This window comes from Haliaeetus leucocephalus, unplaced genomic scaffold (genome assembly GCF_000737465.1).
Source record: "Haliaeetus leucocephalus isolate CR32 unplaced genomic scaffold, Haliaeetus_leucocephalus-4.0 Scaffold51, whole genome shotgun sequence".
Taxonomy (NCBI): Eukaryota; Metazoa; Chordata; class Aves; order Accipitriformes; family Accipitridae; genus Haliaeetus; species Haliaeetus leucocephalus.
The window spans coordinates 3,552,200-3,573,096 of record NW_010972487.1 but is presented as its reverse complement, the minus strand read 5'-3'; the positions used below and the strand labels follow the sequence as shown (position 1 = coordinate 3,573,096).

The following is a 20,897-nucleotide window of genomic DNA, read 5'->3' as shown; positions in this document are numbered from 1 at the left end:
TTCACATTTTCATGAGCTCAGTTATAATGTGTGCTTCTTAAGGAGAAGTGTCTTTATCAAACCCATATATTGAAGTTTCACTTTTCTTTAAAAAAAGTATGCTGTGGCAATATGCTGTTTCTTTGTGCGTCCCAGCCTGGTGATTGTGAAAAGTGGGGTTTTAAACTAATTTCTCGAGCTAGCCCAGTAGTTCCTACTGGGTTAAAGGCCAGTTCTTTAATCTTTTTATTTCAGCCTGGATTGCAAAGGGCCTTTTGTCTGCAGAATCCCCCCCCCCAGTTCTCAGAGAGAGCAGTGCCTCTGAGGTGAGATCAGACACGTGGGCTGCAAATGAGGCGGTAATCTAGTTTTTGCAATTTCCAATGTTTTTAAATTGTTTGAGACCCCCTATGTATATTCCTTCTGGATTCAGAGGCAGGGAGGTGAGGTGGGTGGGGAGAGGCAGAATGGAAGAGGGGAGTGGGTTTGTGCACCAGCTCAGAGTCCCAGTCTTCAGCCCAAGGCAGAAATCTTTGTGTTTCAGTGAATATTCTGCAGACAAAAAGCAAGTGAGGGATTTTGGCTTATAAAAGGGAAAAAAACCCACATCTTTTCTTTTTACCAGAATTTCACTTTACCAGTATAGTGAAGTTACAAGCCTGGGTAGTGAGCAGCTGAGCAGGTGGCGATTGAATAGACAGTCCATCCTCTAACAGAAAAATTTTATTGAGTATATGCACAACTAGGCAAAGCAAAGCAGTGATGTCCAGGTTCTGAAAACAAGATCTCACCAGTCCGTTGGCCAGGCGTCCTGGGAGTCTTGGGAACCCAGAGATAGCTGCTGCAAAGGTCCATGTGGATTCAGCTCCTTTAAGTCCAAGGTGATTACAGGTTTTTCATTCTGCTCATCTTTTATCGTCTTTCCAAGTCTTTGAGGCTGGTAACACCTCTGCCATCTTCAGTGGGTGCTTTTCCTTGCTCAGGCGTTAACGTTCCCTTCTCTTTCCTTCCAAAGACATTGTCCTTGGCTTTCCTTAGCCCCTTCACCTCTGCTTAAGGAGTCTTAAATCACACAGGAGCAACTTCTTCACATTAGCATTTGGGGGTGGGAGGTTCAAAGAAAACTTACTTATGCTAACTCTTGCTTTTTTACTATGCGGGTGATCAAATACTGGAACAGGTTTGCCCAGAGAGGTTGTGGAGTCTCCATCTGTGGAGATCGTCGAAGCCCAACTGGAGACAGTCCTGGGCAATCTGCTCTAGGTGACCCTGCTTAAGCAGGTGGGGTTGGACTAGATGATCTCAAGAGGTCCCTTCCAACTTCAACCATTCTGTGATTCATGCCAAGCGCAGGCTGCTTGGCCTGCCCTCTCCTCCCGGATGGCCCTCTTCTAACAGAGAAGGCCATCCCTCACATCAAGGTCTGGTATGGCATGTGTCCCCACCGCTCAACGCCTACTGGGTTGCAGCCAACAGCGGAGCTAAAAGTTCTTCTTGGTGGCAAACACAGAGGCCAACCCAGTCTTGCCCTTGACTATGGTAGGAGTTTCTTGGCCAGCCGCTGTCCTTTCTCCTGATTGTCAATGTGGAGCTTTACCTGCCTGATCCAGTAACAAGTTGCTACCATGGCAAAGCACACGCAGATTTGCATTAGCACTATAACTACAATGGGGTGCAGCAGCATGTTGAAGATGCCGGTGGCCGTGGGGGACCAGCCAAAGAAAATTTCCCACCAGTGGTGTTCTCCCACCCTCTTAATTCGTTCCATTACCTGTTTTATAACATTGCCATCATGATGTACAGTTATTAGGATCTTTTTAGCTTCTGTCTTGGCATTTTCTAACAGCTGCTGTAAATCCGCATGCTCTAACATTTCTTTTACAAGTGACAAATCCATACCAATGGGGGTCGGGGTTATACTACGATACAAGGTATAGTTTCTGATTAGCAACTGCCTAGTAAACACGGGTGGTTTATACACAAAATCACAGCCTCTAATAGTAGCTACATTGCAAGCACACATATTTGAATCATTAAACACAGTCTGATTATAAAATTCATTAATTTGCACGTGTTTACACCTCGTTCTAAAACACACGCACCCTTTCCCTACGTACACTAACACGGTTTTATTGCTGCTCTGGGGGTTGATCTCAAAATGACACACCCCTTCTTTGGTGTCAAAGCAAACATCGCTTGCCTTAAGGGCATCATCTTCGCATATGAATCCCAGCCCCCTTTCCAAAATGCAGGCTTCCAAATCTACCGATTGCCATTTCCCATGAGACACCCTCGCCCACATGCGGTGGTCCAAGGGGTAGACCACAGACCCATTTGTGTTAACGCCCAGCGCCACGATGGGGTAGACCTTTTCGATGCGAGCCTCTGCCACAGTCAGGACGTGGGCGATGACTGCGTTGAGGACCTGGTCGTGGGTGAAGTTGACAAGCCTCCACCAGGCTTGGAGCTGCCGCTCCTTCTCTGTGGCCGCATCCCACACGATCTTTCGGATCTCAGTGGGGAGGATGCCGTTGTCGCCATCTCTCAGGATACCTGCAACAACACTCTGCACCCACATCTGGGCCTGGATGCAACTAAGAGCAAGAGAGACGTTACTTTGTTCGATGCCCAGTGCTCGCAACAGCACCTGATGGTCTTTCTCACTTATTTGTTCCCAGGTGGGCAACACCTCCGACACGAGCCACTGCCCCATCCCAAGGCTGGCCAGGGATGAATTTAGGGGGTTGAGGAGGCCCTGCACGCCTGAGGTGACAGCCTCCAACTTGTTGGCCAAGACCTCAACATTCATGCTGTTGAGGACCCCCAGCCCGGCGCCTCCTCCTCCCAGTGCCGTGGCCAGCAGGTCTCTTCTGGCCCGGGTCCCCTGGATGGAGCGGCTGTGGAGCCATGCCTGCCAGCCAGTGTTGAGGGTGGATAGGAAGGGGGTACAGTGTGGTCTGACGGATGAGATGTTAACGGTGGACAGGGACAACACCACCTTCTTCAGTGATCGGACAGGCCCAGTCAACAGCTCTTGGATGTGATTTTGCTTGACTACATAAGGGCCTATTTTGGAAACAAAAGGTTGCAAGACAGATATGATAGTAAACTCTTTTTTAAATCCGTCAGGGCCTCCTATCCACCACTTTCCTCCAAGCTCGGGGGACATTTTGACGCTCAGGTTTCCTTGACACCATACCTGGAGGTTTATGACCAGGTGTGGACAGTCCCCGTAGTCCTGATTATACCATGAAGCCTCCGCACCTAATTCGGATCTATGAAACATTTTGCTCTCCCGGAGGCAGTTTACTGGCACGACCCACTTGAAGCCGTTAGGGGCACCGATAGTCACGGTGGAACCATTGATTTGCATCGGATCAGTTATACTTTCCTGGGAGTATTTAATTTCCAATTTTACCTGGTTGCCAACTTCAGTGTATTGGGCTGCATGCCAGGCCAAAAAATGGCACTTCGCGATCTTAACAGCAGCAAAGGAGTTCATCGCGGTGTTAATCTTGAATTTAAAGGACAGCCCCATGCTGTTCTGGGCCCAGAGGCAGACCACAAAGACTGGCTGGACCAAGGTAAAATTGCACCAACAGTCCAATTTTTCTATGGCACAGGTTTGTCTCTGATTCTTTTTAGTTTTTACTTCAGTTATGGAGATTTGAGTTACCCGTTGGTGAGTGGATCCATTAATTACCCTGCACCCTACCTTTATTTCTTGTCCCACCTTCCCCAGCAGCTGCGGGAGTCTGTTTGTGCTATCCCAGTTCCACTCATTTTCCAAGTACACCTCTGTCCCATGCATAACCACCGTTAACAAATTTAAGCCTTTGTTAGACTTCAAACCCATGCTTCCCGTGTATTTTATGTGAGCTTGAGACCAGGGCCAATCGGTCTCAATTTTTGTGTACCTCCTAACCCTGTGCTGGGCTGTGGCCCATGTTTCGGGGTGCCTTTCTAAGTGGGAACGACTGACTCTTTGTCTGAGATGCTGATGGATTGGTTGGGCATGTTGGGTGCTCAGCGCTATGCACATACCAGAAAGCAAAGCAAATCCTGCAACCAGAAATTTGAAAGCATTTTCCCCGCAGCGCAAACAGGGCTGATGATGCCACGAAGTTCGCCCTTCCCGCTGGTCACAATTGCCTTCCATTTTCCTTTATCTGCAAAACATAAGCAAGACGGGCTTTCCAGCCCCGTTAATTTCCCTTCCATGCTTTTAATTGCGAAGAATGGAGCCATTTTTCCTGCCTTTTCACCCCCTTTCTGATTTCTACCTGGTACATGGAGGGGCTCGCCTTGTTCACAACCCTAACGGGCCCCATCCATTGGGATTCCAGCACCTGGTTCTTCTCTCTAACCCCCCGATACGTTACCAGGTCCCCCATGTTCCACTCCACGGGGCGCAGCAGTGCTCCCAGCTGCTTATCTATCTTGGGGATGTTGGTCTCCTGCACCAAGGAGAGCTGGTGGTACGTAGCCGACACCGTCCTCAGGAGGTCCTGGACCCACCTGTCCATCAGCACGCGGGGCTGCAGTTCATCCGGCGGCTCCCCTCTTTGCCACCAGTGTCCCGGCAGCCTCAGGTCTCTTGCAGGAGGCAGCTTTTGGGAAGAAGGCGCTTGAGATGCCATGGCCCCCCGTAACGCCAGCAGGACCAGTGGGAGCTTCCTATCCCAGTCCTTCCTTTGCTGGTTCACGAGCTTCCTCAGTGCCATCTTCAGTGGTTGATTGGGCCCCTCCTCCGAGCTGGGCTTCTGGAAATGCCCCATGATGTGAAGTTTCTGCTTGATACCCAGGGCTTGGCACACCCCTTTTGTGACTTCTCCAATGAAGCGCTGGCCGAGGTCCGAGTAGATCTCCTTGGGGGTGCCCCACCGTGAGAAGACATGCTCTACCAGGATCTTCGCGGTTGTGCCAGCCGTGTTGTTTCGAGCTGGAAACGCTTCCACCCACTTGGTGAAGTTATCGCTGATCACTAGGCAATACCTGTTCCCTTGGGCTGTCTGGGGCAAAGGGCCGATAAACTCAATCTGCAACTTGCTCCACGGCCCAGAAATCCTCTGGTGGCCCAGGAGAGCTTTGGCCGTTTTGGCGTCGGGATTGTTGGCCGCGCACATCAGGCAGTTGCTGACATACCTCTCCACGTCCTCTCTCATTTCGGGCCACCACCCAGCACCCTGCAACCTCACCATGGTCTTGTCTGTCCCCAGATGCCCCTGCTCGTGAGCCAGGGCCACCAGCTCCGTCCGGACGAGTTCAGGCACCACCCAGACCGGGAAGTCCGTCCCCTCCTTCCGCGCCAGGACTAACCCCGAGACATCCTTCCACACCTTGCACCCTTTATACTCCCTGCCCCGCGCTAACTCCTGGATGCTGGGATCTTGTGCCTGCAAGCCCAGCAGGTCCACGCTCTCCCAGTGTCTGCTGGGAGCCACCGACACGGAGCCGTTCTCCACGAGCTTGCTGGCCTTCCACATCAGCCCTTCCTTCGCGCCCTGCTTGGCTTTGGCGTCTGCCTCCTTGTTCCACCTGGCTTCCTCCGTTCCCTTCTTGTGGGCCTTGACCTTAACGATCTGGGCTGGGGGCACCCTCTGCTCCGCCAGCCTCGCAAGGTACAGCAGCTTTTTGGCGTAGGTGATGGGCTTGCCGTCGGCGGACTGCATGTCCCTCTCCCTCCAGAGCGGCAGCCACTCCAGCACCGCCCGCACCACCCAACCCGAGTCCGAAAATATGGCCAGCGGCCGGTCTGCCGGCGTGTTTTCCAGGGCGGCCGTCACGGCCACCAGCTCGGCAGCCTGGATGGAGTGCGGCAGGCACTTCCCCTTCACCACCTCCCCAGTGCCCCGGTTGACGGCAGCGTAGCCCGTGTAGGACACCCCTTCCTCGTGGTAGTTGGACCCATCTACAAACCACACAACGTAACCTTTCTCCTTGGCCTCCTCCAGGCTGAGGCTGCTCTCAAAAAGGGGTGCCCGCCGCAGCTTGGGCTCGGCTGGGGGACCCCCCGGCTCCTCCCTGTCCCTCTCTCCACTAATTACCACCCTGAAGGCGCCAGACGAGGGCTCCCCGACCTCCCCGGGGACCTCCTTGTCGGTCAATGCCAACACCCAGTTGGCCATCCTGGGGCAGCGCAGGGGACCCTCGTCCCCCTTGCCTGACAAGAGGTACCTCGCCGGGGCACGGGAGGTCTTCAGCAGCGCCGGGGACGACCCCACCAGGTACTCCCAGTGCTGCAGGGCCCAGGTCAAGGCTAAAACCTCCCTCTCGTAGTCGGTGAACTGCTGCTCGGCCGGTGTCAGGAGGCGCGAGGTGTGGGCAATGGGAAGGAGGTGGGCACCCTGCTGCTGGCTCAGGGTGGCCCGCAGCCCCTTCCCCGTGCTGACCAGCTGCAGGACGTAGGGTCTGTCCCGCCGGGGATGCGCCAGCGTGGGGGCTTGTGCCACGCTCTCTTTTAAGATTTTCACCGCCTCGTCCTGCTCTGGTCCCCATTGCCAGGGGATGTCCTTCTTCAGGAGGTGGCAGAGGGGGGCAGCTTTCTCCGCATAACCCTCAACAAACTCCCGGGAGAACCTCAGGAGAGCCAGGAAGGACCTCAGGGTGGTGGCATCGGCCGGCGCCGACACCTTCTGTATTAGCTCAACCCTCTGCTTCTCCAGAGAGAGCCCTTCCTCCCCCAGGGTCACCCCCATGTAGGATACCTCCTTCCAGCACAGCTGGGCCTTCATGGGGCTGATCCTGAAGCCTGTCTTCTGGACAGCCTCCAGCACCTCCGCCAGCACCTCCAGGTTCTCCTCCTTCGTCCGGGTGTGGATGAGGACGTCACCGGCACAGGACAGCACGCTGTCCCGGTGACCGAGCTTCTCCCACATCCTCGCCACATGCACGTGGCAGATGGCGGGGGCATTGTGAAAGCCCGGGGGGACCCTGGCAAAGGCAAACTGCCGTCCTCGAAAGGTGAAGGCAAACTTGTGCCGGGAGTCGGGGTGCAAGGGGATGGCGAAGGACGGGCTGGTCAAGCTGAGCACCGAGAACCACTCGGACCCCCGGGAGATGGCTGCCATGATGTTGGGGTACTTGGCCACCGCGGAGGTCCGCAGTGGGGTGACATGGTTCAGGGCGCTGAAGTCGACCGTCAGCCTCCACGTTTTCCCGTCAGCTTTCCGCAGGGGCCACACCAGGGCGTTGCTGGTACTCTGCTGCTCCACCAGCACCCCCTGCTCCAACAAGGTTTTGACTGTGTCCCACAAGCCGTCCTCAGCCTCAGACGGGTATCGGGGCTGTGGCTGAGGAGGGGGATCTGGCCCTTTGACTGCCACGACAGCATCGATCTGCCCACAGTCTAGCTTGTTCCTCGCCCAGACCTGGGGGAATTGCTCTGTGACCCGTTTCACCCGGGGCTCCCACTGAGGGTGGACCAGGAGCTCGGGGGCTTTCACCGCCATCACCCTGTGGCTTGCCGGGATGATGGGCACATCGCTTTGGGGGCAGCGTAATAGCGCTTGGTTTGCCAGGTCCACCACCACCCCCATCTTTGTCAGCGCAGAGATTGCCAAAATTCCTGGCTTTCCCTTAATTTCCATTTTCCCAAATTTTTCAGACCCTTTGGCAGTCCCAATTTCAAAGGGTACGGGCCCTGTGAACGGCACTGAGGATTTTTGGCCGTTCGGCCCTGTCAATTCAATAATTTCGCAAGTTTGGAAGAGCCCGGCTTCGCCGGGGGTCATACTCAGAATCGAATAAGAGGCACCAGTATCAATTAACATCACTTGTCCAAGCACCCCTCCTCCAATAGTTGTATCAACTATCAGGCGCCCCCATGAATCGGTCTTAATCGGTGCCACAAAAAGGGGCGATGCGGGTGCCTGGCAGCCCTATTGCTGAGCCTTAGACCCCGGGTCAATCGGGTTGGAGCTGCTGTGCTTTTTGGTCTCGTGCAGGGCCAGTTTTCGGAAGAGCTCCGCATCCGGCAAGCCATCGATATCCTCCTGCTTCTCGTATTTTATCAAGCGCTTCCTCAGCTCAGCCCGCCAAGGGTTGGACTTTTGAAACCTCAGCCCCTGCTGGTTCTCCTTCCCCAAACCACCCTTGCCATCGAGATCTTTTCGGTTGTCTCCTTGCATTTTTCTCATCCCCGGATTTTGGAAGGACACGGCTGAGGTTTTCCCTTTCTTCCCCCCCAGCATGTACCCTGGGAACGCCTGCTTTTGCAGCTCAAAATTCTGGGTCAGGATCTGCTCCAGCTCTGACAGCGGCTTTCTGGCCGCATCCCCACCAGCAATCACCCGCAACGGGGGGGTCAGCCCCACCACCAGCGGCTCCTTGAATTCGGGCCTATCAAAATTGAGGGGGGACTCCTTTGAGCCAGGCAGCCCGGCCATCTGGTAGAGCATCTTCTTACGGTTAACATAGGCGTCCGGCCGCTCCTCGGGGTTTTGCTTCTCCTGGTGGAAGAGCACTAAGGGGTTGACCTCTGGGAAGAACACCTTCAGCACGGCCAACTGGACATCCCTGATGTCCTGCACATTGCCCATCTGCACGTCCCCCGGCAGCACCGCAAAATCGTCCGGTTTCATGCACTTTCTCACGATATCTATCAGGTCACTCACCGAGTTGCCGCTCTGGCACCTGGGCAGCCGCTGAGCCCTGGACAGCCAGTTGACCGCTGTCTCCTTTGTCAACGGCCCCAGCATCTTCCCCACCGTCTTGAGCTGCTCAGGGGTAAACCAGAGCACGGCCCTGTTGGTGTCTATGGCCTGGAGCGGGGCATGGCCGACCGGCTCATCGGGGGGGCTCTTTTTTATTTTGGAAGCCTCCACCTCCCCTCCTTGCAGCTGGCACATCTCCTCCCGCAGGGGAGCGTAGGGGGATGGCCTGGTGGGGCCGTTGGCACCCCACACATCATCCTCGTAGTCGTAGTGAGGCGAGTGCGGGTCCAGGGAGTCCTCCCCCTCCCCATTCCCAAACCGGTTCCTCTTGCCTTGGATGGCAGCCACGATGCCCCTTGACACCCCCAACTCCGCCTGCAGCTCCTGGATCTTGGCGTGGCACACCTTGTGATCGGGGCCAGTGCCCCGGTCCCTCTGGACGTCCTGCAGGACCGCCCGCACCGCGCTCTGCGCATCGTGAGTCTCCCCGATCCACTTGCCAACCTCCTTCTCTAGCTCCTCCGTTTTCAGCTTCTCGTAACCCAGCTTGCTCTCCAGCCGGGTGATCTCCACCGCGCTCCGCAGAGAGTCCCCGCACAAACCCTGCACCTCTGCCTGCAGGTTGTCCACCTGCATTTTGAGCTCACCCTTAGCCTGCTCCAACTTCTGCACGCTCTCAAGAGCCTCCTTCAGCAATTTGGACAACTCCCTGCCCACCATCAACAAACCCTGCAAAGCTGCTCGCTTCTTGCACTTGTTTGTGGGTTTGGGCTTTTTGGTCTCCTCCGACCAGCTCTCCCACTGCTGGCACAGCTGCTGGTACGCCTCCGGGCCCTGGAACGACCCCGGAGACCAAACTGGGGGGAGACACTTCTGGAGCACAAACTGCTCCAGCTTCCAGTTGCTAACGATGTCGGTCATCATGGTGAGGGGAACGAGATCAGAGACAGCTCCGTCTCAGGGCAAAGCTACCATAACACCAGCACCACCCGCAGAGGAAGGCTGCGACCCACCCCTCCGAAAAGCCTCCCCGGGGGGATGCCAAGCGTGGTAGCAAGGGAAGGGGAAGGTGGGGACGGGTGGCCGCGGCCGAGCGGACCGCCGCCGCGACCCGCCGGCTCCCGGGGAAGGGGACGGGGAAGGGGTGCGGGAAGAGGCAAAGGGAAGCAGAGGCGTAGTATGACCCCAATAATAAGATCTCACCAATCCTTGGCTGGATGTCCTGGCAGTCCTGGGCACCTGGAGACGGTTGCTGCAGAGCTCCTGTAGATTCGACACCTTTAAAGTCAAGGCGGTTGCGAGGTCTCGCTCCGGTGGATTTTTATACCTCTGGCAGGTTGTTGTTTGGCCTCTGCTTACGTCCTCGGTGGCTTGTCCGCCTGCAGGTGCCGCATCCCTCCCCCTGCCTTCCCAAGGACACTTTCCTTGTCTTTCCTTATCCTCTTTGGCACTGATTAGGGAGGCTGGCATCACATGGCAGCAGCTGCTCTGCCCCTTATCTGTTTTGGCAGGGCCCAGAATTAGTCACAGCTTGCTTATGCTGCCCTCTGCTTACACCAAGTGCCCTGAAGAGGGAGAGCTGGAGCCTGTCCCCTCAGCATCCATCCTCCCAAAGTCCCCCCAAGGCCTCCTCGCTTGCTGCACACACCGTAAGCACCTGGGTTTTGGGGGGAGATCGCACAGGGGGCTCACACCTGACACCTGTAACACACACAGTTCCCCAAAGCTCCCCCTCCAAGCACAGGTTGCTTGCTGGGGAGAGACGAGATGGCAGGAAAATTCATACAATTTGTAGATTAGGTCCATTTTGGCTTCTGGACTTCAAAAGCAGCTCCTTTCCATGCCGCACACCAGCCCACTGCACGCTGGCGTATACCTTGGGGGGATCCCGCGACATGTCAGGAGCCTCAACTGTGAAATTGCATCAGCTGAAGTACGGCTGTAAATCTGCACCTGCAGAGGCAGACAGACACCCCCCCAACCTCGCCCTACAAACCACATCTTAGCTCAGAGCAGTTTAGAAAAGAAAACTTGACCCCCTTGATTTTGTTTCTGCTATTACACTAAGAAAAAGGTAGTACTCGGTGAAAATGCTATCATTTTCATTGCTGCTTTTCCCCCTAACGAAATACTCCAGAAGCTACACCCTTCCCCGGAATAAAATCATTTAAAAAAATTTTAAAAGCAAAAAATTGTTCACCCGTGGCTGCTTGAGTCCTGCAGAGTTTCCATCCAGAAGCCCATTATCCCCAGTGGGCCCTTATTTCTAGGTCCTGCAGTACTGGCTGTGTTGGACCAGGTTTCAGACTGAGCAGTCCTCCCTGATCCCCAAAATCAGCCCTTGTATCCCAGAAAGCACAGCAGGAACAGATTTTTCCTTATTTTTTATGACAACTGTTCCTCCAGCCTGGCATTTACAGCCCAGCTGCAATTACCTCTGCTGCAACATGGGAGTTTAGCCGAGATACAAACCCCAGAGAGGTCTTGCTTCTTGTCTGTAGACCACTTTCTCCTGCCCCATTGCTTTGCTCCAACCCCCTGAGAGCAAACACTTTGCTGTAAGAAACCCAACATAGGGAGAAAATTAGGAGTTGAAAATGTAACAAAGCTGGTGAAAGCACAGGAAATTAATGTCGGTGTGGTGAGGTACCCGAAATGTGGGCTGAGAAAAAGAAGAGGGGCTATTTCCCCCTGGGATGTGCGAGGAGGAGACCCACAGGGAGAGCACCAAGATGGGGCAGGGAGGTGGCTGGGCTGGGGACCGGGATGGTTGTCTTTCTTTTTAGAAAAAGAATAAATTCCCCCTAGAAATTGAGCAACCAAATAACACTAATACACTAAAATTCAGCAGTCTCCCAAATCTTGCCCCAGCTGTGAGCCAAACACTCGTGATGAGGAGCCTCTGTACCCCAGCAAGGTCACCAACAGATCTTGCTTGTATTAACAGATAGTTCAACTAACACCGTTTTTTCCTCCCCTATTTTCTTCCCAGAACAGCAGCCCCAAACAATGTGGGGATGTTATAAACAGCACCTGCTCGCCTGCACATTCCCACAGTGCTTTTATTTTTGTCAGCGATATGCTGCCAGACAAAGGCATTCCATCTCCAAAATGTTTTCTTGTAGGAGCACCATCCAGTCCTGAGAACAGCTTGGCTGCCAGTAAATAGCTCAACGGCATATAAACAGCAGCTTAAAAAAAAAAATTGAAAATGAATCCCTCTTCCAGCACACACACTATGCTTTTACATTGCAAATATTCCTTTTTCTTTCCATAGGAGACACCCTATAGGTAAAAGCACTGCAGGCAAGCATCCCTAAAGCTGTGATAATGGCCTGGGGAATCCTCCCAAGCCAAAATACCTGCTTAGACAACCCAGTGTCACCTAGTGTAACATACCCTATGTCCAAGGTTGCAATGGTGACAGAAGCCACCTCTGGGAGCACTTTGGTCTTGGCCAGGAGGCCAGAAGATGCTCCAGGTGACAGCAGCAGTGAGAAAAGGGGGATGCAGCCATTGCAGCACTCAGGGACATCGAGCTCAGCTCACCGACTTCACCATGGGGATAAAGGGAAAATTCGCTTGCAGTGGCATTTCTCATATTAAGCAAACCCACACCCCTCCTCCCCCCAAAAAGAGGTGCCTACACCCAGTTCTGGAGGGGTCCCAGTGTGGGAGCGAGGGGAAAGGCAAGCAGGAGGTAAGGAGGGGAGAAACCGGGGGCTCAGCTCTGAAAACGAGCCCTTGAAAGCACTGAAATGCATTTGAAAGCACTGAAATTACTTTCTCCTGCCAGCAAAGAGTTAAGGAGCGATTCAGCCGACCCTAAATTTTAGCAGCGGAGCCCTTCGTTGCAAGGCTTTTAGTGGTTAGCAACCTGCTTTGAGCAGGAAATTATTTTAAACAGAAATGCGGAGGGGATGTGTTAGAGCAGCATGGAAAAATCTGGTGCAAAATGGACCAAAAAATTGCACTGCATGAGATGCAAAATCGTTTTTCCGATTCGTCCGCCAACTCAAACCCCAGGGGAGGTTTCTCAGTGCCCCCACGTGAGACCCCCCCAGGAAACCCCCCCCCCCCCCGGAGCCAGCCCCCGGGAGATGCTGAGACTTTGTAAGGACCATGAGTATCTGCACAAGTAGGGCATGAAAGAAAACCAAACCCCATTTGGCAGTCAAGGGGGCAGTGAATAAATAAAAATAATAAATAATGTAATTTTTTTTCCCAAACATGGAAATACTGAAGGCTGCTGACATCAGTTCACCCCTGTAATTTCACATCACGTATTTCACTCTTTCAATCCTAAACCCCGAGTCCTTCAAACCTCTTCCTCCCAAAGACATTTCAAAGCCCCTCTGATATTTTGTCTATCATTTAAATATTTCTGCATATGAGCCAGGCACGGTCACAGCTACCAAAGCAGCGCCCGCTGCAAGGTGGGGAGCCCCACCAGAATTTCCTTATTTTTGTGGTTTTTCAGCCACTAAATTTGTTTGAGGTTTCTTGCTCTTGGCTTCAAAGTTTTCTGTGATGCCTCACGCCTCTGCTTTATGGTGAGCTAGTTTGGCGTTCAGCATTTTCCAGGCCTGGAGAAAAACACCTCCTGCTAAAGGTTCTGCTGAAGAAAACAACCCCACGGCTCACATTGCATCTTTTCCTTATTTTGAATGCATTTTTATTTCATCAGAGGAGAAACCAGCCAAAATTCATCCTTTCCTGCTTTTATTTTTAATGCCAAGCTCCTACATTTGTCATTTTTTAATTGCACGGGACTAGATTAAAAGAAGGCGGAAAAAAGCTAGGTGATGAAATATGAAGAAATCATAATTCAAAATCAATGAGCTTTCATTTTTTTCTTCCTAAAGGGGATTTCAGGGGATCTCGTGCAGTGCTGGAGAAGCGCGTGGGGCTGCCGCCCTGGCGCACACCTGGTTCGGGTGCTCAGCACAGAAGCAGCTGCTGGGCTGAGGCTCCGGGTGCTGCCGCGGCAGACGCTTTTTGGCAGCCATCGGCGAGACATCTGTACCAAGACGGACGAGAACCTCCTGGGGTGAAGCTAGCCCCACAACCAAGAGGTGACTGTGTGTGGAAAGGGGGAACTGGCACAAAACCCCTCCGTTGTTGGCTCCACCGCCATGGCCCGGCTGTGGCTCCATCTCTGCATCTGCCTGCAGATCCCAGGTAAGAGGGACACGTCTCTTAAGGGTTGAGGGCAGCTAAAATCACACTGGAGCCTCTTCTCCAGCCCACTCCAGCATGTGGGATTCGTTGCACAGCATCTGGATGATGGAAGTTTAAATATACAGGCATAGTATAGAGCTACAGGATAATACTACCTTTCAACCCATAATTTTGGACAATGTCATCAATACTGTGCTTTAGCTTTTGGTCAGCCCTGAAGTGGTCAGGCAGTTGGACTAGATGATCGTTGTAGGTCCCTTCCAACTGAAATATTCTATTCTATTCTATTCTATTCTATTCTATTCTACTCTCTACTCTATTCTATTCTGTTTATAGTGCCATTTATAATGGTATAGACACTGCAGAGTTTGTTTTTACTGCACTCTTTTAGTGCAGACGGACTGTGGGAAGCTGCTGATGGAGAAGTTAAAGTAGCACCTCTCTACGCTGCCTGTGTAACATGAAGACAGTAAACATCCCATCAAATTTTCTTCTAAATCTATCCAAGGACTGAACGTTTCCCAAGGGCCACAGCTGGAATCAGCGTGTTATAAAACCATACTGCCTTCAACTTATTGCAGACAGGTTGCAGGAGGTCTGGACTGAATATATACAGTTGATGTCACGGCAAGGTGGTAGAATTACGCTTTACAGGACAAATTGTGCCATCGGTTCTTAGGTGGAAAAAGTTGAGAGCTTGAAACACCCATTAAATGTATATATTAGGGTGGCAGCTCAAGTTGGTCCCCTGGGACAATGCCCAAAGCGGGTCCACAGCTGCTCAGCATCCTCACTAGAGGCTGCCAAGACTGCAGGGTGTTTTGTTCGTGTCCTGTGATGGTCATCCAGCCACGGCATAACATGGCCTGTCTGGCAGCAAACAGCCCAAGGCGCTTTATCGACACCTCTATACAGGTAGTACTATCCTATAGATCTGTACAGAGGAGTCCCCGCTGAGAAAACCCCAATAATTTAGAGTTTGCTCTGCACATGCAAAGGGGAAAGAGACTGTTTTTGAGCTGCTGCAGGCTGGTCTGGCAAGCACGTGGAAACAAACCCATCCGACCCTGATTCTCCATGTTCCTCCGTGAGAATATACACTGGGGAAGGGCACAGGGAGGTTTTGGGGGATGAAGGTGTGGTAGAGGATGAGATTTTTCTGCTCTGGCTCCATCCCAGCTCACCCCACTGGAGCTTGACCACTGGCTCAGAGCTGAGCTGAGCATTTCCCAGGATCCCTTCTCATCCATTCTGATTCATCTAATAATCTCTCCCACAGCTCGAGGAAAAGGTTCTCCTTGGGGCGTTAAGTTGCCCAGCGGAGCCAGACCTCAGGGCAGCCAAGGAGACCCTGAAGCCACGATGCCCATGGCCACACACATTCATCCCCTAAAAAAAAACCCCACACAGGTGTTTGCCAGAGCGAAGTTTGAGAGGATTGCACTCCAAAACCTGGAAATTTGTATTTTAATAACAAGGAGTCATTTATATTGTCACAGCACCAGAGGATGTGGTGAAATGCTGCGGCTGCTGTGCCAATGCCTGAATTTCGGCATTGCAATATTAGGGCTGAAGCCTGCTCGTCTCTGCAGCGTGTCGGCAGCCGATGGGGTCATCGGTGCAGGGACAGAGGAAGGGTCTGGACCTGTGTCAGTCACCAGAGCCCTCTCCTCTGCCTGTCCCCATCAGGGACATGGGGGACATCAGGGCCATGGGCCAACAAGGATGGCTTCAGGTGTCTTTGTGGTCATGCAAACCCATTCCCGCACCACTGGGTTTGCAGGGAGGCACGAGGCTGTTTGCAACAACTACGGTAAGCAGCTTTGGGATTTTGAAGGAATAGGGACATTTTAAGGTTTGAAAAGCCAAAAAATGTGTTTTGTTGAGCTTTTCGCACAGCTTTAAAACACGCCTGGGAAAGAGACGGGGGAAGCGAGAGCATCCTTATCTCCACAGGGCCATTTTTCACTCGGTCTCGGGTTATCTGCAGCTTTGTAGGACTGTTTGCCAAACAGAAAGGATCACGAGTCACCTGTTACTCTTTTCACAAGGACACATCCTCGCTCACAGACACCGCTTACATCTGCCTGGGCCAAACATGATTCAGATAGACAATTTCTACAAAAGCTGCAAAGCCCAAACACAGCGATGCGATGCCAAATGGAAGCTTTCAACCCCACCGCTGCGTCTCACTCCCTTTCCTTCCCAGGTCTCAAAATTCATACAAAACTAATGTCGTCTGAAAACTAATATCAAACTGGCTCATTTTGAGATGTTTTGCATGTTTTTTGGTCTTTTTCTGTATCTGAGATGCCATGTGAAGTTTGTCAGTGTTGCTTCTGTTAGAACAAAAATCTGGCAAATAAGTTTAGAGGCTCAAAAAAAATCTGTTGAAAGCGAGGTGAAGCCTCTCTGAAAAATGAGAGAGAAAAGGGAGGGTGGGAGAGGGACATCTGCAGGAGCAGGTGGGGATGCCCTTCCCTGGGCATACAGCCCCGGGGACACCATCAAAATCATCCCTCCATCTCTCTCCCTGCCACTGAGCCTCCTCCCTAGATGAGTATTTATGGGGCAAAAATCTACCTGTATAACTAGGCTTGACCAAAAAATAGCTGGGCAACCCAAAAAGGCCTCTGAGGGACTATGGGTTGAGGTTCCTGATAAAGATGCTCCCGTTTCTTGCTTGTATGATCCCCTGCTCTGTGACTACTTGACCTTATTAATTCCACAAAGAAAATCTGTACTTAGCATGGAAGAACATCAATGAAAAGAAAATAATAACTCTGTATTTATGTCTTTTTCTTAGGTTTCTCTACAAATCTACTTTTATCCAAGACTCCACGCCGTATTTTAGCCCAGACTAACAATAAAACAGAAATCCTCTGTGAGCTGAAGACAGAGCATGCTGGGGTGTACTGGTACCGCTGGAGCCAGGAGAAGCAAAATTTCGAGTTCTTGGTATTTTCCAACCCATTTGGCAAAGCTGTATACGGCGCAAACATCAGTAAGGCCAAGTTTAGTGTCCCTGGGGCAAGTTCCCGCAGCTCTTACAGCCTGCACATCAGTAACCTCCATGCCTCGGACAACGGCACCTATTACTGCTCCATCTCCCAGTCCTCCCAGCTCCTCCTGGGCAGTGGAACGCAGCTCAGTGTGGGTAAGCATCACCCCTGGGGCTCCAAAATGTGCCACCGGCAGGCTGTGATGAGGTCCCCAGGGTGAGGGGTGATGCATGTTGGAAGACCCTTTGCAATTTTGAGGTGCAGGGTTAGGGCTCTGGGGTTTTTCTGAAGAGACCTATGAGACCAGATGAGGCAGAAAATACAGAAAATAGCTACATTTTAGGTCAGCTGCATGTGACAGTCCTTTTGCCACCAGCAATTGCTCTGCTGTGGTCATGCCTTGAGCACTGCGTTGGTCCTAGCATCTTAGGATTTCCATGGGAAGATGCTCAGCCCCCAGTATTGCCATGCCCTGCATTTTCTTCATCCCCTCTAGTACTTTGGATGAGAGGCTGGATGTGTGCCCTGCTCAGCTCCCGGTTTTCCCTTACCTTTCCTCCAAGTGGCAAGAGCAGTATCAAGGACAGAGGACATCACCCCTCGCATCGCTGGGGTGGATCTGACTGCAGGTTTCAGGCCTGTCCTTCACATAAAGGATTGAATTGGGGTTTATTCCTCAAAGCTCACAACCGACCATCACTGGGGAGCTCCAGCCAGAAATCAGAGTGATCTGTGGGTGGCATTGGGGGAATGATGCTTTACAGACCCTGGGTCAGACAGCAGCATTTTCCCCTTGACCACCAAGCAGGAGGTGGTATAGAAAAACCAATGCGTTTGAAGTAAGATTCAGCTCTTCTTTTGCAGACTTTTAGGGAAACAAATAACTTATTTAACCAAGATGCAGCTATGGCTGCTGGCTCTAAAGCATCTCCTGTGTCCCAACCTTTCTGGTTTTGGTTTGGGGTTTTTTTTCGCAAATAAGCCCTTCACCTTGAGCTGGCTGAGAAATTCCTTTTGATTTCTTGCTGGCTCAAAGAAAAGCTGGTTTGAGATAAATGAGAACTGGTTTTTATCAACTGGGCACATATCTATGTGCAAAGCAAAGGATGAAAAACAGGGTTGAAATTCAGCATGATCAAGGACAGTCCAATTTAAAACTAAACGCCAACAGGTGTTTTGAGATTACTCAGGCCTTGCTGGGTATTTTCTTTTTTTCATTTAGTACACATGATAAAACAAATTGTCTTTTAAGTTCCTTTTCTTTAAGTTTATTATAAAGTAAGGGAGAAGTTGTCCAGATAAATCCCAGTCACCTGATGTCTCATCTTTCCATGTAAAAGAACGGTGGTTTCCGTAGGAATTTCAGTCCCGGATAGAAGCAGAAAAAAAATAGTTTTCAATCACCCAAAGTTTTGAATAAGTGGAGTTCGAGTGGTCAGGTGTACAGCTATTTGACGACATTAGTGGGATATTTTCCTGACCAACTTTACAGAGATGTATGTACTCCATTGTAATTTAGATACACCATAATAAATCCTGCCCTTATTTTATCAGGAAAAAAAAAAAAAAAAATCCAATTTTGAGCAAAGATTAGAGCAATCTGAATATGGAAAAGATCCAGGGATCCTTTAAAACCTTCCAGTGCTACTGAAATCTCCTGCTACCTGTGATTTTGTGCAACGCTGATGAGATGGTGCCTGGCAGTAAATGTAGCTCAAAGAAGTTTCCTTTTTCTCTGCCTTAGCCTTCTGGCCTTGTTTGCCTAGTACATTGCTTTATTAACACTTTTACAAGCTGTTGGCAACTTCTGTGGCCACCAAGAGGATCAGGTCAAGCTCCCAGCCCCTCCAGATAACCCAGCCCTTTGCAGGGGTCGCTGGATGGGGCTCATTTTAAAAGCCAAAATTTCCAGCCCTTCTTGCCTGCTGTTTGAGATCTCCACTGCACTCGGTGCCATATTGACCATCCTCTTCTCCTCTTTATCCACCAGTTGATGTTCTGCCTCTGCCTCCAAAGACCACTCAGGCACCACTCTCCAAAAAGCCCGTGCGGTGCATAACCAAAAGCAAAGGTGCTGACAAGAAAGGTACGGCACCGGGTGGGCTTGCAAAAGGGGTTTGCAGAGTTTCTGGGGTCCCCAGGGTTCAGCTGGAGTTTGTCCTGGGGTGGGGGCAACCACAACGTGACCCTGCAGGGTGGGCATCTGGGTCCACCTAGAGCCAGTGCTCTGGATGGAGCTGACCTCTGCCTTTAGGAGTGGTTCCCTGGAATATACAAGGGTTTAGGGGCCAGAATACATTTCCATTTAGGTTATCGTGACTCATAGCTAAGTTCCCTGCAATGCCTTCAGGTGTCATGCATCTTCCAAGGGATACCCCAGAGCGATAGTCATGTCCTCCACCCTTCCTCTAAGGACCTGCCTTGCTTTTCTCCCTTTCCCACCCCACACTCCATCCCCTAAAGCTGCCAGAGCAGGATGATGCTGGGTGCTGAGCATCCACACCATGTCTCCTCCTGCTTTCCAGGTGCCTGCAGCCCCCTGGTCTGGGTCCCCCTGGCCACCAGCGTCCTGGTCCTCCTGCTGAGCCTGGTCCCCACCGCCCACCGCCTCCACCGTAAGCATGCTGCCAGCCCTGGGGGACCATGAGAGGGGTCAGGCCCCGGGACAGCCCGGGAGCAGGATGGGGACCTAGGAGGAGGTCCCGGGGCTGATGGACACCATCTCTCCCCAGGTCTGCGGAGGAGGCTGTGGCTTCGCATCCACAGGCAGTAAATCCCGCTGGCTCCCCCCGTCTCGAGCAGGCAGGGAGAAGCTACGGACCCCCCCCGCACGATGCTGAGCCCTGCCTGGATGTGACCCAGGAAGGACATTGCATGGGACGGACGTGGGCTTGCACTGCAAGACAGACATTTCTTTCCTGTGACAGACCATGACTTTAATATTTTTCCGTGATCCAATGGCTGGCAAAAGGACCGGGCCAGATTCTGCAGCGTGCTGAGCATTTCTCAAAGGGTGCTGAGCAGGGCAAACACCACGGCTGGCTCTGCACCAGGGGCACCGGGGCTGGTGTACCAAAGGAATTCAGATGGTCTGGAAAGATGCTTTGGGATCTTCTTGTCTCTCCTCTCTGTTCACCCATGGCACAGCTCACGGGTGCTTTTCGTTTGCTCCTGCTAACGCTGGTTGATCAGACTTTGCTAACGAACACTTTGAGACCAACCGGCAGACAGCAGGGGCAGGTCACTGTGCAGCTTGTAAAGGCTCTGTACAGGCATGTTGGTTAGAAATATTGAGTGTTTTGCTCTGCAGGCTGGTGTCTTGTGGCTGCGCTCGATGTGGGACATGGCTGCGTGGCGAGCAAGGAGCCACGGCCTCTGCCCAAGCAAGAGTTAAAGCAGAAAAACAGCTCTGTGGATAGCAGGTCTGGGAGGGTATCTTCTCCCGGGAGACAGATAGCAGGAGATTGCAAACAGCCAAGAGTGGGAGAGGAAAGCCAGACAAAGCGATGTACCCAAGGCCAAACACCTGGCTCAGCCTGAAGGCCAGCACCGCTCCTGAGAGCAAAGAACGGTGGCGGGGGGCTGGTGCTGAGCCCAGCAGCGCGGCACAGCCGGCGAGAATTGCCCCGAGCGATGCCTGTGGGTGCTGAGCCCCGAGCGATGCCCGTGGGTGCTGAGCCCTTAAGCGACGCTCACGTGTGCTGAGCCCCGAGTGATGCGCTGGCCCTGATTGACACCTGGGGGTGCTGAGCCCTGAGCGATGCCAGAAGCAGGGCAGGTCTCCCCAGGGATGTTAACAAGGCTCAGCCGCTGCCCCGGGGCTGCAAGGCTGATGTGGGGCTGGAAATTCGGCACCTTGCTGAGCGCAGACTGTGGATGCTCGCTCTCGGATGCATCCCCAGCCCCACATCTCTGCTCCAACATGGGCACCAGGGGAAGGCTGTATCACCTGCAGTGAGTGCAAGGGGAAGGTGGCCCAGATACCTCCTTCCCCCAGCTATTTTTACTGCTGGGGAAGCAGCGGGGATGTCCTGTACTGCACATTGTGTGTGTCCTTACAGCTGCCCACAAGCTAAGGACT

General features: G+C 52.4%; 3 protein-coding genes across 3 annotated transcripts; 1 reads left to right on the top strand and 2 right to left on the bottom strand.

The window, feature by feature from the left end:
• Positions 1–688: 688 nt before the first annotated feature.
• On the bottom strand, positions 689–3,481 carry LOC104838301. The gene has a single exon (XM_010577976.1). It carries the CDS (start codon positions 3,479–3,481, stop codon positions 1,514–1,516), a length of 1,968 nt encoding a protein of 655 aa, XP_010576278.1. The 3' UTR covers positions 689–1,513.
• Positions 3,482–7,471: 3,990 nt separating this feature from the next.
• Positions 7,472–8,679, bottom strand: LOC104838244. Its single transcript, XM_010577875.1, has one exon. It carries the CDS (start codon positions 8,676–8,678, stop codon positions 7,860–7,862), a length of 819 nt encoding a protein of 272 aa, XP_010576177.1. The 5' UTR covers position 8,679; the 3' UTR covers positions 7,472–7,859.
• A 5,089-nt stretch (positions 8,680–13,768) lies between these two features.
• Positions 13,769–19,589, top strand: CD8B (CD8b molecule). Its single transcript, XM_010577866.1, has 5 exons — positions 13,769–13,814; positions 16,621–16,971; positions 18,807–18,902; positions 19,342–19,431; positions 19,549–19,589. Exons 1-5 carry the CDS (start codon positions 13,769–13,771, stop codon positions 19,587–19,589), a joined length of 624 nt encoding a protein of 207 aa, XP_010576168.1.
• The last annotated feature ends 1,308 nt before the right edge of the window (positions 19,590–20,897 follow it).

What these genes read in the sequence shown, in the direction of transcription:
- LOC104838301 (XM_010577976.1), bottom strand. Translation starts at nt 3,481, where the DNA reads ATGAACTCCTTTGCTGCTGTTAAGATCGCGAAGTGCCATTTTTTGGCC.
- LOC104838244 (XM_010577875.1), bottom strand. Translation starts at nt 8,678, where the DNA reads ATGCTGGGGCCGTTGACAAAGGAGACAGCGGTCAACTGGCTGTCCAGG.
- CD8B (XM_010577866.1), top strand. Translation starts at nt 13,769, where the DNA reads ATGGCCCGGCTGTGGCTCCATCTCTGCATCTGCCTGCAGATCCCAG. An exon ending in CAAAGGTGCTGACAAGAAAG is followed by an intron (nt 18,903 to 19,341) that starts GTACGGCACCGG and finishes CCTGCTTTCCAG; the next exon opens with GTGCCTGCAGCCCCCTGGTC. An exon ending in CACCGCCCACCGCCTCCACC is followed by an intron (nt 19,432 to 19,548) that starts GTAAGCATGCTG and finishes ATCTCTCCCCAG; the next exon opens with GTCTGCGGAGGAGGCTGTGG.